This window comes from Phoenix dactylifera, chromosome 15, assembly GCF_051530095.1.
Source record: "Phoenix dactylifera cultivar Ajwa chromosome 15, Ajwa_hap1_PhDact_Kaust_v1.1, whole genome shotgun sequence".
Taxonomy (NCBI): domain Eukaryota; kingdom Viridiplantae; phylum Streptophyta; class Magnoliopsida; order Arecales; family Arecaceae; genus Phoenix; species Phoenix dactylifera.
In genome coordinates this window covers 17,056,987-17,072,417 of record NC_143204.1, presented here as the reverse complement: position 1 = coordinate 17,072,417, position 15,431 = coordinate 17,056,987, and the positions used below count along the sequence as shown (strand labels likewise).

At 35.5% G+C, this 15,431-nt stretch overlaps 2 protein-coding genes across 3 annotated transcripts; one reads left to right on the top strand and one right to left on the bottom strand.

Annotated features, from left to right (window-relative positions):
- Positions 1–230: 230 nt before the first annotated feature.
- Positions 231–3,806, bottom strand: LOC120113247 (heavy metal-associated isoprenylated plant protein 7-like). Its single transcript, XM_039134113.2, has 5 exons — positions 3,633–3,806; positions 2,934–3,117; positions 1,938–2,128; positions 1,268–1,355; positions 231–685 (listed from the first exon to the last, which is right to left on the bottom strand). Exons 1-5 carry the CDS (start codon positions 3,639–3,641, stop codon positions 342–344), a joined length of 816 nt encoding a protein of 271 aa, XP_038990041.2. The 5' UTR covers positions 3,642–3,806; the 3' UTR covers positions 231–341.
- A 6,913-nt stretch (positions 3,807–10,719) lies between these two features.
- Positions 10,720–15,064, top strand: LOC103704222 (uncharacterized). Of its 2 annotated transcripts, XM_008787424.5 has the most exons (4): positions 10,720–10,784; positions 10,903–11,020; positions 14,391–14,488; positions 14,614–15,064. In XM_008787424.5, exons 2-4 carry the CDS (start codon positions 10,969–10,971, stop codon positions 14,893–14,895), a joined length of 432 nt encoding a protein of 143 aa, XP_008785646.2. In that variant the 5' UTR covers positions 10,720–10,784; positions 10,903–10,968; the 3' UTR covers positions 14,896–15,064. The 2 variants fall into 2 exon arrangements, with proteins under 2 accessions (XP_008785646.2, XP_008785645.2); XM_008787423.6 differs by having other exon boundaries at positions 10,732–11,020.
- The last annotated feature ends 367 nt before the right edge of the window (positions 15,065–15,431 follow it).

Below are 15,431 nucleotides of genomic sequence, written 5' to 3'. Positions count from 1 at the left end.
GCCACAAGGGTCAGAGAAATCAATTAATCAAACATTTTACAGGAATTTTAGCACCTTAAATGAGTATCAACTCTTGTGTATTAAGCCATAGGCCTTTCACATCTGAAGATAAATATAAAGGAACTAAGCAATGAGGTCAATTTTGTTAGCAGCAACATAAGTAAGGAGGACCATAAAAATATGAAATTTAGGAAACCTATTACTGGATGAAAAGATGAGCCAGACTCAGAGATCAAGAAATATAGCTTAATATTTTCCCCACTAGCCACTAAAATATGCACTAGCACACATATGCATACAAAATATAACTTAGCAAAACATTTTAAGTTCACATTCTTTGGTTACATAATGGTGCAAGCATTTGGATTCTCATCACTGAAAATTTGAGGTGGGTATGCATACTCAACAGAGTATCTAAGAGGCCAATATTCATATTTTTTAACATCAATCTTCTTGTCATCTTCTCCATTTTCTTTCTCTTCTTTCTTTTCACCTTCACCTTTCTCTTCCTTCTCCTCTTCCTTCTTCTCTTCTTTCTTCTCTTCTTCCTTCTTTTCCTCACCTTGCACTATTGAAGCTTGCTTTCTGGTTCGTCTATACACATTCTCCACCAATTTTACTGGGTCTATCATGCCTTTAACAATGACTTGATCGTTTGGCAGGTCTGTCACCACTGACTCCACACCTATTTGAAAAAAGAAAAATAAAAAAAACCCAATTATGAGTTTTTATTAGTTCATTCAGAATGATGCTAATTGATTATGATGATTGACCAAAGAATACTATGGTAATGGTGTACATCTTTTAGAAGAATTAATGAGTTTTTAAATCCAGAACTATTAAAATGCAAAATAGGTAATGGATACGCAGTAGAATGCAGTTCAAGCTTGTGATAGATATTATGCTAGATGGCCACACAGAAATGATAAAGACCCAATTATGATCTGCTATTCTTTGGCACAAAGTGGCAGCAATCCATGCCGGCATTGAAGTGCCAATGTCGAACCCCATGGCTAACTTTCTTTGCATAACCTTAGTGGACCATTAATGAGTTATTCACAATGATCCTGCTAGGGAGTTGAAGCAGCTGGCCTTCTATCTCAACCATTGGAGCTCTTGGAGAGCTGGAGGATTAATGAAGATACTTCATATCCAGTGACATGTTAATTGATTGATATAACTAAAGTATGCAAGATTAATTGAAGAATTCTTTTCAGTTTTGGTGTTGAGTAATGAATCATATATTAAAACCAGGATCATGACATACCATCCATCTTTTTTATCCGCCTCTGTAAAACTTGTGCACATGCATCACAATGCATTCGGACTTTCAATACGACTGTAATCGCCTTTGGCTGCGATTGAAACCGAAAAAGATAAATCAACTAATGATTAAGCTAACAAGATGAAAGAAATTATGCATGTTCGCAAGGAGGACAAGATACAAGTATATGCAGAGTACTTTTACGTCATAGCATTGTTATTAAAACCTAAAGAAGAGGCCTAACTTGAGGAGTTTTAAATTTTTTCTATTCAACATGCATATGAATTCGAAAACACTTCAATTCATATCAACAAAATTAGCTGCAGATCGGTATTCAATTTTATAATAATAAATTCTGTCATAATAATGAATTTAATGGATCTATCCTGTTTTGACAATGTTGCAGAGTTAGGAATCTAGATTACATATATTAATTTGAATAAGAAAAAAGTATTAGTTGATGTAGCATGGTCCTAGATAACTGTCTTTGCAAGCTTTGATGTTCTACAAAGGTTAGCAAATAGAAGTAGCTATTCCACAACTGAAAATTGCTGCCTAGAAGAGCCATATGGCTTAGATGAATAGATTGTTTTAAACAACATCCTTCTATCACTAATAAAGTACTCCTAGATTTAATGTCAGTCCTAAGAAAACAAAGAAAAGCATAGCAAACCTCTTCCTTCTTTTCTTCTTGCGGGGGTTCCTCTTTCTTCTCCTCCTCGGAAGGCTTAGGAAGGGGAGAGATTAGTTCCACCCTCTTGCCAGTCTTCTTCTGAATCCTCTCACATACTTTTATTGGGTCTGCTCCCTTTCCTTTCACCACCACTGTCCTGGATCTGCTATCTGTCTTCACATCTTCAATACCTATTAAGATTACAAATGAACCATTTCAGATAAAAGATGCCGCATTTGCATAGAATGATTAATAGGTGGCGATTGATGATAAAACTTTTTCAGTACTATTTCTTTGAGAGAAAATTTTCATTACTATTGGATCATGAACCTTCAGATGTTAATGAATATGAGGGATTTAATTGAGATATTTCATGATGATGTTGGTTGGTTATACATTCTTTAGGCCAAGTTGTTAGTTAAAAAAAAAGTTAATTGTTTGCAACAGGGACTCAGGCTACGAACCATGAATATTACTTATTTATCAACTAATTCCTGGCTATGAACCATGCTACTGCTACCCATGATCATGTGCTTATCTTCATTATAAATATGGATATTCTTGAACAAAAGTAATATGCCATCAAAGCTTTTCTCACTTATAATATATAGCAAATTATCTTTTCAGAAACATTCGCTAGAACTGGATCGATATATAAACAATTGGTTGGGAAAACTAGGAAAATCCAACATGAAACAGTGGCAAGTCTACCTACAAGGCGTGAAGCAGCGTAGCATCCAAATTAATGGAATAGTGCAAGACATGTTATTTTCTTAACTTCAAGTTTCTATTAATTCTTATATCTTTCTCTCAATTTAGCATCAAGATTCGAAGTCTAGGAACAGGGGATATCGGCTAGAGCTGAGGTTCAGGTAATTCTTCTCAGACCATTCATTTGCTTCTAGTCTTTGATTTCCAGCCAATTATTTAACAAACCATCTTCAGACTATTCTGGTGAAAAGGAGAGAAAGCTATGGTAAGGAAAGAAGAAGATACCTTCAAATCGCCTCAGAGACCTTTCAACTTTTTTTGCACAGCCCTCACAGTGCATGTCCACTTTGAGCACTACCTCTGGTGTCTCTTCTTCCTTCTTCTCCTCTTTCTTCTCTTCTTCTTTATTCTCCTCGGCACCCTCTGCCTTCTTCTCTTCTTGTTCCTTTTGCTCCTCTTCCTTTTGCTCCTATACATTAAAAAAAGAAATTCAAATTATATGTAAAGAAGATCTGAAAAAAAATCATGTAGAAATACAATTCATGCATTACTGTTTAATCATGTAAGGCCTATTTGCAAAAACATATTATATAAATTATATTCTTAACATGAACTCCATGCAACCATATTTTGATTGCGATAAGACCACCCTGTTTCTAATTATGAAATTTAAATTTAAAATACAAACTTTTTTTTTTCTTTTGAGGAAAAGTTGATGGTTCACCTCATTTCTGATATCAAAATGTGAAGGAAGCAAACTAAAATAATTTGATCAAACTCAAGCACTCATCCCTTTCACGTAAGGTGTAACAAGACCATGCAATATTCAGTTTTGAATCCAAGGCTTAAAATGATCTTACACCTTAATTATCGCATAGAACCAACAATTTTAGTGATAATATCCTAGAGACAAACTTATAAAATATTACAAACTACAAAGGAATGAAGAACTGAGGACAATTGCAATGTAAAAACTGTACTTACTTCACCCATTTTTATGCGAAGTTATATAGCCGCTTTGGTTTGCAGGAAATTAGTGTGACACAAAAGCTGCAGAATTTTTTCCCCCTTCTTCTGTTTTTTGGGAGTACAAAGGAGAAAAGAGAGCCCAAGGCCCTTCTCTAACTCTTGCTTCTTCTCTTCCCCTTCCTCTCCAATAGATGTTATAAAGGAGCACAAGGGTTTATATAGACAACTAGGGGTGGAGATTCAGCCACTCTCTAGACGCCGAGTTGTTTTACGTATTTTGGATTATAATTAAGTCATTTAGCGTGAAAATTGTAGTTATCTTAAGATACATAAAGCCCTTTGTCTGTTTCCTAAAATCGAATAAATGTAGGGCTTGCTTTCAAGCTTAGCCATAGTTTCTAAAGTTCTTACATACAATAGCTTGACCAAGTTGGGCTAATCAAAGAATTGCTGGCGTCATAGTAGGGATACAAATAGACCAAGTTGATGTGAACTTGACCTAATTCATCCAACATATTATCATGTCCACCTGATACTAGATAAGGAACAATGAAGTAAGTCTTTACCACAAGAACAGAGGTTGTATCCTCCATTCCTTTCTTTCGCATGAATCTACCGTTGGATCACGTAATAGTCACTTCGAGATATATATATATATAGATAGATAAATAAAGAAGTTCGACATGCATCGAGAATTGTCTAGAGCATATTCCAATGATCGACATCGACGTTGTGAAAGAAGATCAATTATTTTTTCGTATGAAAGATGCAATTCGAACCCAGCTACAATACTAATGTGAAATTTACAGGTGACTGAGGTTGATATAGAGACATCCAAGCATTATTCACAAGAGACAGCACAATATTTGTGATTGAGTTCATCAGTGTTGTGTGGGCCCCATCATATTGGATTCCAAAGCCCTGCAATCATCAAGAGAAGGAAGGCCATGGGAACCAATGGAGAGGAATCCAGCAGGGGCCCCACCCCTAGAGGCCAATAGATGGGTGGCACCTGTGAGGATGGGCATCCATTGTCGTCAACCTACCTAGGAGAGGGCAAAGAGGCCGGAGATTAGAAAGGAGAAGTTGATGGGGCTTGTGTCCTTACATGGCCAATTTGCCATGAAGAATCTCAGAAAGCTAGGGGAGGGTAACCTCTGATGGTGCCAACTGGGACGCGGACTTCTCGTGTTCCCCACATCAAGGTCCTCATGATTGACGAGGGCTGACGAACATGTAATCCGGCCACATCACATTGAACACCAATGAATTCAGATAGGTTTTAGCTTTAGTTGCTATTTTGTTATAACGGCCATATTTATTATTTGCACATAGTTACCTAAATAAAATAATATTATTAATATTCTCAAAAAAAAATTTAAAAAATGGAAGAATTACGAAAGTAGGGCATAATGTCTATTTTCTTTTATTTATGATCCATATCTCATAAATTAAAGTACATAGCTCATATTTATAAAATTAGTGAGATTATTCTTTTCATATTTTAGTTTTTTTTCTAATGTGATGGATTTTGCTTCTGGACTCTATATATCCAGTCCTATCTATAGTGGACAAAGTGATCCACATCGAATTTAGAGATCCGCTAAATCATTATAATATGACCGTGACTTTAATAAATCATTATGACTTGGGATCGAATTTGGAGATTCACCTGAATCATTATAGTGGAGATTCTTTTTTTTAGGTAAAAAAAGGAAGAATACCTTTAAATGGCCTCAATGAGATCGCATATAAAAAGTTCCATAGAATTAGTTTGTGGTAACAAAGATAACATTGGATGTACAATACCATTTGAGGAAATATCATAATTGAAATTTCTACTTGCCGGCAAATCTGCAAGGAAATTAGCCTCCCTAAAAAAGTTATATTCTTTGGTCACAATTGTTCCATTGGAGGGCAAAAAGTTGTAGGGTTTTATACGCCTCCCTTTGGTTCAGGTAATGGAAGATTTCTCTCTCTACTTTAAATGGAACCAGTGAGAGCAGACCATGGCAATGACGATGAGATCACAAGTTTTAGACTACTCTAGTTTAGCATAGAATTTCTAGAATGCAGAAAGAAGCCATCCTTTTATGAGAATGTCATCATGCTCGTCTTCGTCATGGTGAGAATCAAAATGTTCCAAGAACAGGCTTCGCCACACAGTATCTGGTCCACTCATATCCTGGGAAATGATTGATTGATGACATTATGTGACATCAATTTCAGCCATTGCATTATGTGCAGCCTTTCTTTCCATGGCCAGGAGTAGAAATGCAATTGTCCTCAAAGAATTACTAAACCATAAAGAGTGGTTATAATTCTGGTGCTGAAAGTAGGAGAAAGAGTAGCCAAACATATGAGAGGCCTGAATCCAACTACAACTATCAGCCACTCTCTGAGTTGTGGCATGGAACTTCTTGTCTTGAGTCAGCTAAGATTTTTTAGTCCCTTTTTTTTATTGAATAGTAAAAAAGATAAAAAAACGAAGAGATGGAGAGTTAGTTTAAAGTCCAGAGATACTGAGTGTGTAAGGCTAACCTGATTTCTCCTCTTAAATACGTTTTACATTATTATTCCATAGCTTAGATCATTCAAATTAAAGAGCAGAGAGGTGTTAATGAAGGAAGCAAGGACCAGCTTGAGCACCATCGATTTGATGGCAGATGTGATCTATGGTTTCTGAAGGATCATTATAGAAGCAGCAACGCCCCCCCCCCCCCCCCCCCCCCCGCCCCCAATTTCTGCCAAGAATTTTCATTAAAAAAAGCCTATTATTCAACCTGTTTCTTTCCAGAGTACTAGTACTGGCCATGCTTATAGATGAATTTATATAAAAATCTAATAGTGAATGAATTAAGATATGCCATGCATACCGTATCCAACCGAATGGTATAGGGTAAATCGTATTGTACCGGTTCGATATTGGTATGCAATACAGAGAGCATATTGATTTTCGGTACATCGAACCGGGTTCTATATAGGACGTATCGATACAGTAACAGAATGACACCAATATGAAGACTGATACCGAGACGGTATGCATACCGCTTCATTTCTATCTCCAGATCAATTTATCTGATGAGTCAGGTCTTAGGTTGCTGAGAATATCGAGCAAACTCTTCTTTTGTCATGGTAAGAATTTACTAGACTATTCTTCTTTCAGGTAAAGCATGCAAGGTTAAGCACAAAAGCACATAAATCCTTAAACCTGATCAGAGGTGACAAGCTGGCCCGATGAATTGATATATAAGATATCACTCATAGTGAACAAAAATTACCAGTCTACTCCACCAGACCTAAAAGAGGATTAAAGTCATGCCATTAAGCCAGTTCTGTTTCAATCGGTTCAACAAAACTCGAAGAAAGGAATAGATCGAACTCAGAGAAGCTTTTTGAGCACTAAATAGTGAAAAAATATATTATTTTTCTTTTACTGAGAAATCGAATCTAACGCCAGAATTTTCGACGTGGAGACATGTACTGATTTAAAAAACCGGGCTTTGCTTTCTCACAAAAATAAAAAACCCATCTTTGCTGCAGATTTTGAATAAGAAGATGAAATAGCCTGGGAATGAAGCTTCCTTGGAGGCGACTCCACCTAAACTACATCTCTTCTTCTCAAATCCCCAACATTGAGTCTGAATTCCCGGAGAGACATGAAGAGAAAAGTGGCAAAGAAGGGAGACTGTAAAATAATTAATATTAAATAATTCATCTTTGCTGTCATATTAAATAAAATAATTAATATAAGATACAATGAACCCAGGAAATATGAATAAAAATGAGTTGGAAAAAATAATCCACTTTAAGGAGTGCTATGGATGATACTTCTCTTAGAGTAGAATTCAACTTGTCCTGCTATAAGTAATTGATAATGATATACAACAAGTCACTACATTATTGCTTTTAAGGTATAATTCAATATGCAATCTAAACTATCTAAGACCAAGTATAGAAGAGTAGAATACAAAATAAAGCCCTAAAATAGAGAATGGAAATATTAGGGATCTTTCGCAATTCTTTAATTCTCACTTGTATCCCTTAAGTGCCGCAATGGGGGCACACCACTATTGTCCCTTCCCTCAACTTACTTATATCTCTCAAGCAATCCTATAATTTCTACCTATAGATTCCAAAATGATGCAATGCAGGAGACATGATGCTTTAGAAGCATCCCTTTATAAGGAAGGGGTACACCTTTTCATGTGGAGTTATCTCGAGAAGAAAGGATGCATCTTTTGATAGAATAGCCACTATTTACTAAAAGATGCATCTTTTTGAGATATTCCAAAAGAAAATTCATATAGGATTTAAAATGATTAAAATTTTGAATCGCCACAAATTAAAAGTCAAAAATATAATTACAAAATCCAACAGGGGAGACCTAAGGTTCAGATTCGAGAAGCTAAGGATTGAATTTGAATTGTCTATCGAAAAGAAAATTATATACTAGTCCCTAAGTATGTGCTAAGTTGAATGTTATAGATTAGCCTGTTGTGATTTACCAAAACCAGAAGCAGACGATACATTAGTTTAGGCCCGTTAATAGCTTTCTCAAGTGATTATTCCATAAGTGGTCACTCCCCCTTAGTCCCTCCTCGCTTTGAGCTCCTTTTTATCTTGAGCCTGAAGGAAGACAGAAACAAGTTAAGACAAAAATATGGGGTTTTGTCACAAGTAGGTTATTTTATTCTGCTATTATTTCCTCGCTTGTAAGTTCTATGTGGAGATTGCATACAATTTACCATGTCTACATAAATACAATTTACCATGTCTACATAAATAATGTGGAAGTGAAAAATTATGTACAAGTCTTTGAATGGATCTAAAACTATTTTTGGGTCAGAATTGTATATCTGTTATATTAACCTTTAAAACATACATAAAAAGTTTGCAAAATCAGAGAATTTTGTGGGGTGGGGTAATCATCTAACCAAAGCCAATAACCCTGTATTATGATAGCAAAAGAAGCAAGGTACCCCGCTGTTAAATTAGCTACCTTATAAGCATGCGATACCTTAAAATGTTGTAGGTGTTGTGTCACTGCACAAATGTCTGAAAGGTTGGGGTGGTCGGACTGTTCTTGTAACAGTCCACTCCTAGTATAAAGCTACTGCATAATGGCTATAAGTTCATAATATGAGGAATGCCAAACAAAAATCATACCAAATGTTGTTATGTAGGGTTTTAATTAGTTTTAAGTTACTAAGTTACATATTCTATACGATTACCTTAAAAAATTAATAGTTCAATGATCATTACATAGTAAACATTAAAAATAAACATTGCATATAGGTCTGTGATCGAGTTTTTAATTACTTGCAGAATTTTTGCTTATAGGTTCTGCAGTTATTATATAAAAATCCTGAGGTAAAAAATTTTGCACAAGTTTCTGAGAATGCTTCCGATTATTTCCAAGATCCTATATTGGTTCCACACAGAGACCACCAAAGTTTGTAGTGGGTTAAGTGTAATAGTTCTTTTATTCATTTGATCTAATTTCAATAATTTGGAGAATTAGCTGAAGCTAACATAGTGGACTTATCTATAATATCTTCTCGAATAGATGGTTATCTATTATAGTTCCTCTTTTCATTTTAAATTGGCTCCAACAATCCAAATGGTAGAAGCAAATCCGTCTTAGGTCAAAATAAGGGACAAATGTGATATTTAGAGATGCAATCAAGTCAAGGTTGATTAAGGCAAGATATAATCGAGCTTGACTTGAAAATAATTTTGAGCATGGCATTTAGATCAAGATTAGCTCATTAATTATATGATAGAGCCTAAAATTACATGAATCTATTTCAATTAAATCGTAATCTTAAATTGGGCTAAAATCATTTCATTCTTATTGCGAGTTTGAATAAAACTTAACCAGAGCTTAAGTTTGAGTAAAGCTTAATATGATTCTCACAATTTGGATGTTCCAACAATTTGAGCCTCAATCATGAATTATAAACTAAGATCTTGATATATCTTAGTAAATATGGAAAGTTGGAAAATTTGGAGGGAACTAAGATTTTTCAAGATATTGACCGATATTTTTGGATTGAGATATCAAGATCTCGGCCAATATGATAAACTCAAGAATAAAAACTACATTCAAGCATTAATTTCAATATTTTATTAATTAAAAGTCTATAAAAGAAATAAAAAAATGATTGAAGAATATCACATCTCCAAATTAATTTCAAGCCGAGGAACTATATTTAAACTTGACTCAATTAAACGCGAGCCAGGCATAATCAATATATTCCAGTCAAGACCGGGTTGGACAACACAATCAATGGATGACCCTATCCATAATGTCGGTTCCGCTCGATGCTCCATAATAGTTATTGATTTCTCTCTCTCTCTCTCTCTCTCTCTCTCTCTCTCTCTCTACTCCTCTTTCTAAGTGTGCATTTGTGGTGTCCTATCAACCCAACTAATTGGGTTGGATGCAAGTTGGTTCACTATGGGTCGGATCATAAATTTATCACACAAAACCTGAACTATTTATTAAACAAATTAAAAATTTAGATTTGAACTTGACTTGTTTATTAAACAGATAATTCAACTAGACTCGCATAACCTATTTAGTAAATAGGTCAAATCAGGTTAAATAGATTAAATAAATTAAGTAGTTTTTAATGAATTAAATAGATATAAAAAGGTTAAACAAGTTAAATAGTTGGATTAAGTAGTTTTTAAATGAATTAAACAAGTCATATCATAATTCGATCTAATTATTAAATGGGTCAACAATTCAACCCACTTCATAACTCATTTATAACCTAAATTTATTTGTGCCAAATCTGATCCTCCATAAATTAGATCATTTGGGGGTCACATTGTTTGAGTGGTAGATTGCCACCCTACCTAGCAATAGTTTTAATGCATTATAATTTCAAAACATTTGTAAGGAAACTATGGCAAGTGGGAATCCGATCTAAACCTTATTCTCCCCTAGGCAAACCTATTCTTCTAAGTAAACTATCCCTATAACATCTTCACTGACGAAATTACCCTCCACCTTCTGGCCTATAAATAGCCACACGTTTTCGTTATTTAAATCAAACCCAAGGGCATTTATGTCATTCGAATTTGAGGAAAATCAGACCTCCTAATGAACCCTCGTGGCGTCGCATCTTTCTGCCCGCTCCCCTCTTCTTCTCAAAGGTTCCTCGTTTGGATCCCTTATCTTCGCTTCTTCTCCGATTTGCCGATCTTGTTTTCCTTGAAATTTCTATGTGAATAGCGTTATATAACTTTTTTTTTGCTGTTGTTTTCCCCGGAGATTCGAGAAAGTTGCCGTCTTTCTCGCGCCCCTGCGCCTGCTGAAATCCATGTTCATTTGCGCTCCATGGATCCCTCTCTGACTCAGCCCGCTCCAGAGGTAGAAGAAGACGAGTGGGGTGATCTCTCTCTCTCTCTCATATTTTCCGCACCTAAATCTTGTTCCTTTAGTCTTGTTTTATGTCGAGATTGTTGGTTGGTTGTTGCCAAGGATTCATGCATCTGTAGAGAAATTTCGATTTATGTTTTCCAATATTTAATCTTTAGTCTTCTTGGTTGGAAATTTAGGTACCAAAAAAAGTGTTTTCATGTTAAGATTCGCGAGAAATTAGTGTGTTTGAACGAATCTGTCTGAAATTTCTAGACTTGGTGGGATTGCTGAATTGCTGTTGGTATACATGTTATTTCCTTCTTCTTTTTTTGCAGTTTTAGTTAATGATTTGGATTCTCGTATAACAAATCCAAATTTGGTCGATTTATTTGTTGTAATGATAACTTCCATTTGTTTCTCTATCGATCAATTAACTGTTGATGCTTGGGTTTGTTTATATTTGGTAGAGTGATGAAATAATGGATAAAGGTGAGTAACAAAAGGCCATTTAACCTTTTTAGGATTGAAGATAATTCAAAATGTATACGTTAGGCACATGGCTAGGGTAACAGCCTGTAGTACATCGGAAATAAAGCAAAGAAGGCCTGACTTATTTTGAAAGTCTGTAACTGGAGAGGGTTCCTTGATTAATCCTGAATGATGAAGACACATCTTTATTAAGGATACTTGGTTTATGCTAATATTTATGCTGAGAATTATGTTTTTGCAATAGTGTATCAAATGAAAAATACTGTAGATATGCTCCATGACCAATTATTCTTCTTAAGCTTGTATGACAAATGGTATAACCTGTCTTATCTCTATGCATGTACGGCATGTACAGGGACCCTTTTTTTGGCTTTCAGAAGAAATAGTTGAGCAGAGCTCAAGTCACTTTCATTAAGAAAATGAAAGATGTGATAAATCATGTTCTGTTTTTGCTGGGTAGCTGGAAGAAACAGTCACAAAATTATAGTATAATAATATAATATGATAATGATATAACATAAATTGAAGATGAAATATTTTTAATAATCAGATGACAAGATGAAAGAAACAAAGCTTAGTTAGAGATGAAATGAATGTGAAGGATGATGGAATGTCATTCCCGTGAAGGTTGCAGATATATTTATTGATTGTCAGTGTTTGTTGGACTAAGCAAGTACATATGCATTCTAAGGGAATTTGTTATATGTTAGTTCAACAAAGCTGAATGCAATTTCAAAAGCAATTACGGTTCAACCTATCAGAATTAGAAGCTTCCACTTCTTTGGCCTTCTCAAGGCTGAATGAACAATGATAGAAGCATGCGATGCAGATCAAGGCCATGCAGCCCTACCCTAAAGTTTTTTCTAGCTTTAAGACTAAAATATTTTCTTTCTTTGAAGCCCAGAAAACACTAGTACGACTCTTGCTTATTGTGAGAACAGTTTAGCTCTTTGGAGATAATGAGGATACTCAGATTATTAAATGACTTTGACAAAATGTTATTGTTGGAGTTAGATATATTTGTTTATTTTCTTTGTGTATGAGATGGTGTGAGGCCTACTAGTAGGTTGGGGATTTGGTAACATATGGGGGGATGGGATGCAAGTTTTCCTTCATTTTTCTTTTCCTATTCATAAGGGTTGAACCCCATGGGATTGCTAAAAGGGGTTGAATGCATGTTGAGACCTCATGGTAGTGTGGACATGAGTAAAGTTTGGCCCATCTTTGACCTATTCCCATCTCTCTCTCCGCTACCTCTCTTTTGCTCTTGCTCTCTCTCTCTCTCTCTCCCTCTCTCTGACACACACACAGTGTTGCCAAAATTATTCATGGGAACTTGCAAGAGTTGCTAGTAAATACTGTGGAAGTTTAGTACCTTGATCCTTGGTAAACACTATGGACTCAGTACCTTGAATATTGGACTCATGTATACAAATCTTGCTCAGTGTCCCAAACATGTCTATTCCTATTTTAATCTCATTCCTGAATATTTTATGGTAAAAATCAGGCCTCGTCCTGAATATTTTGTCTATTCCAATGTTAATCTCATTCCTGAACATTTTTTGATAGAAATCGGACAGAGATGAGAAAGATAGCATTGACCCAGCCATCATCCTATGCACTTTTCAGTCCTAGTCATTTGACTAAAGTTAAAGTGTGGTCCAAGAGTAACCGAAGCCTAAATCTCAGTTTCCCCATTTCGCTCAATTTCTTCAGATCTGTTACCAGATCGGGCCAGTCTTGCATTAAAAAATCTCAAAGTAGGTTTTAAATCCAGTCATTTTCATGCTGAAATTTTATCATTTTTCATTTCCTCTGCCTTCCCTTGTTAATCTTCTTCTTCCTGTCTTTTGGGAGATATGACTAATATAGATTTTGAACAGTGAACACCATTCTTTTTAAACCTTAACCTCCCACTCTTTCATTTAACCTAGGTGTAAAACCCTGATTTTAGATAATCATAGCATTATTTTATCAACTTCTGTTGAGATGTATGATGTTTGTTTTCAATTTTGGCAGACTGATGTTATCTGGAACAGGGTAAAACCAACATTCCAAAGCCAAGAAGTTTTTGTGTCAAATGAAAATCCAAATCATGTGCATGCATCATAAACATTAAGACATTGTCGCAACATAGTTTTATCCAGGTGTTCATATGCTTTATGTTGTCTGCTTCTCTAGGCCCAAAAAAATTGTTTTGATACTTATAAAGAAAATCAGTTTTACATCCATTTAAGAAAAACACCATATGTTTCTCTATAGAAAATTAGATCTCCTTAAGTTGTCTCGTCGAAATAGTTTGAGATTTTGTCGGTAATGTATGATAAGAGTACAAAGAAAGAAAGAAAGAAAGAAAGAAATTTACCTATGTGGGGTCAAAAATCATGTCAATAAAGGAACCAATGTTTGTTTTATGTTGAATGGTATATTGCAGTCTCTGCATTGATTATGCAAATTTGGTGCATTAGGATATATAACTTCTGGACTTAACAGCAGTTAACAAATGTACCCATTTTTCAAGGGGATAGGCACATTTTTGGTGTCCTATAAGGGTTGGTAAATGTCTCATGTATTGTGGGAACTTGTTAAAATTAGACTGTATCATTTAGTCATGTTTTATTCTGGTTGATATTGTGGCATTAATTTTTTGATCCTTGTTTGCTTCTCTTCGCAAGAACTTATGTTTACAACTCAATCATTTACGTTTCCTTGTGGATCATGGTTCATGAGCAAGCCCTTTTGTGTTCAACAATCATAGGATAGGAGTTGTTATCAAAGTTGGACTGGATGGATAATTGAGCATTATTTAGTATGAAATGTTAGTTTCTGGATCAATTGGCTCTCCAAATGTACAATTGGTTCCTGCAAATATTTTCAGAAATATCAATTTATTAGGTTTTATCTTACAGATACTGATGGGTTTGTGATCCCAAGTTTGAACGTTGGAGACTCTGATCTTGGTAAACCAGATGTGCCGGGAGTAACAGATCGTGAACCTCCTCCAAGGGTTGGTCTTAAAAGATCTCTTTGCTGAAGCAGCTTTTATTATGTGTTCGACAGTTTTCAATAGAATCTATCTCCCATTTTCCTTCATTTAAAAATTCATATTCCATTTGTATTCCCTTCAAACAGGCCTTCAAGGAAGCTGAAAAGATCTACTTGGGACCTCACGGGGCTCCGCCCTCTTCAGCCAAGCAGCAAGAGCTGAACGCAGCTGGCCGTAAGCAGCGTTTCAAGCAGAAGCTCAAGGAAGCAGATTGTAAATTCTCCGGGACGGGGCGTGAAAACAAGGTGGAAACCCTGAGACAACGTGTGGGCAGTAAGGTAAGCAGTGCAACCACGCCAAAGAGCTCCCCACGAGATTGGCCTGACCCACATTGCCATGAGTCTCAGTTTGAGAGATACCGTCATTAAGAGCATAATCAAGCAAACTCTAAGATACGTTTGTGGAGCATCTTCTTTATAGTCTTAAAAGCCATAATATCTACTAACAAGGGATGCATCCTTGTTATGAACCGTGGATATTGTCTATTATTACTGAATGTTCTATTCTCCACATTAAATGGATTATGTTTCATCAGCATCCTCTCGTCTGGTTTTTTAGTCACTTTTTTCTTCATCATCAACCTTAATTACATGTTAATTGATTGTCGTTTGAATAATGCTTTTTGTGCTCTGTGCAATGTGTCTGCATTACATGTCATCTATTCGTTTTTGTTGAGCCGAATCAATGGTTACATTCAAATTGAGTTCTTCGGCTGTGTCTGTTGCTATCATCATAAGACTACCTCCATTTTTTGTCCATTTGTCATCCTAGTTGAGAGACTGGTAGAAAGTGTAAATAATGACATTACTATCATCTTTTATGATCCTTACAGGAGTGAACTCTTTCCCATAGAAGGCTTTAAGTTCCATCAGTTGCCAGTTTTTTCAAACATATTGTGACATGG

Coding starts and splice junctions, on each gene's coding strand:
- LOC120113247 (XM_039134113.2), bottom strand. Junction 2,129..2,933: donor GTCTCTGAGGCGATTTGAAG/GTATCTTCTTCT, acceptor TAATCTTAATAG/GTATTGAAGATGTGAAGACA. Junction 686..1,267: donor GCGGATAAAAAAGATGGATG/GTATGTCATGAT, acceptor TTTTTCAAATAG/GTGTGGAGTCAGTGGTGACA.
- LOC103704222 (XM_008787424.5), top strand. CDS start 10,969: ATGGATCCCTCTCTGACTCAGCCCGCTCCAGAGGTAGAAGAAGACGAG. Junction 11,021..14,390: donor GGTAGAAGAAGACGAGTGGG/GTGATCTCTCTC, acceptor TTTATCTTACAG/ATACTGATGGGTTTGTGATC. Junction 14,489..14,613: donor ATCGTGAACCTCCTCCAAGG/GTTGGTCTTAAA, acceptor CCCTTCAAACAG/GCCTTCAAGGAAGCTGAAAA.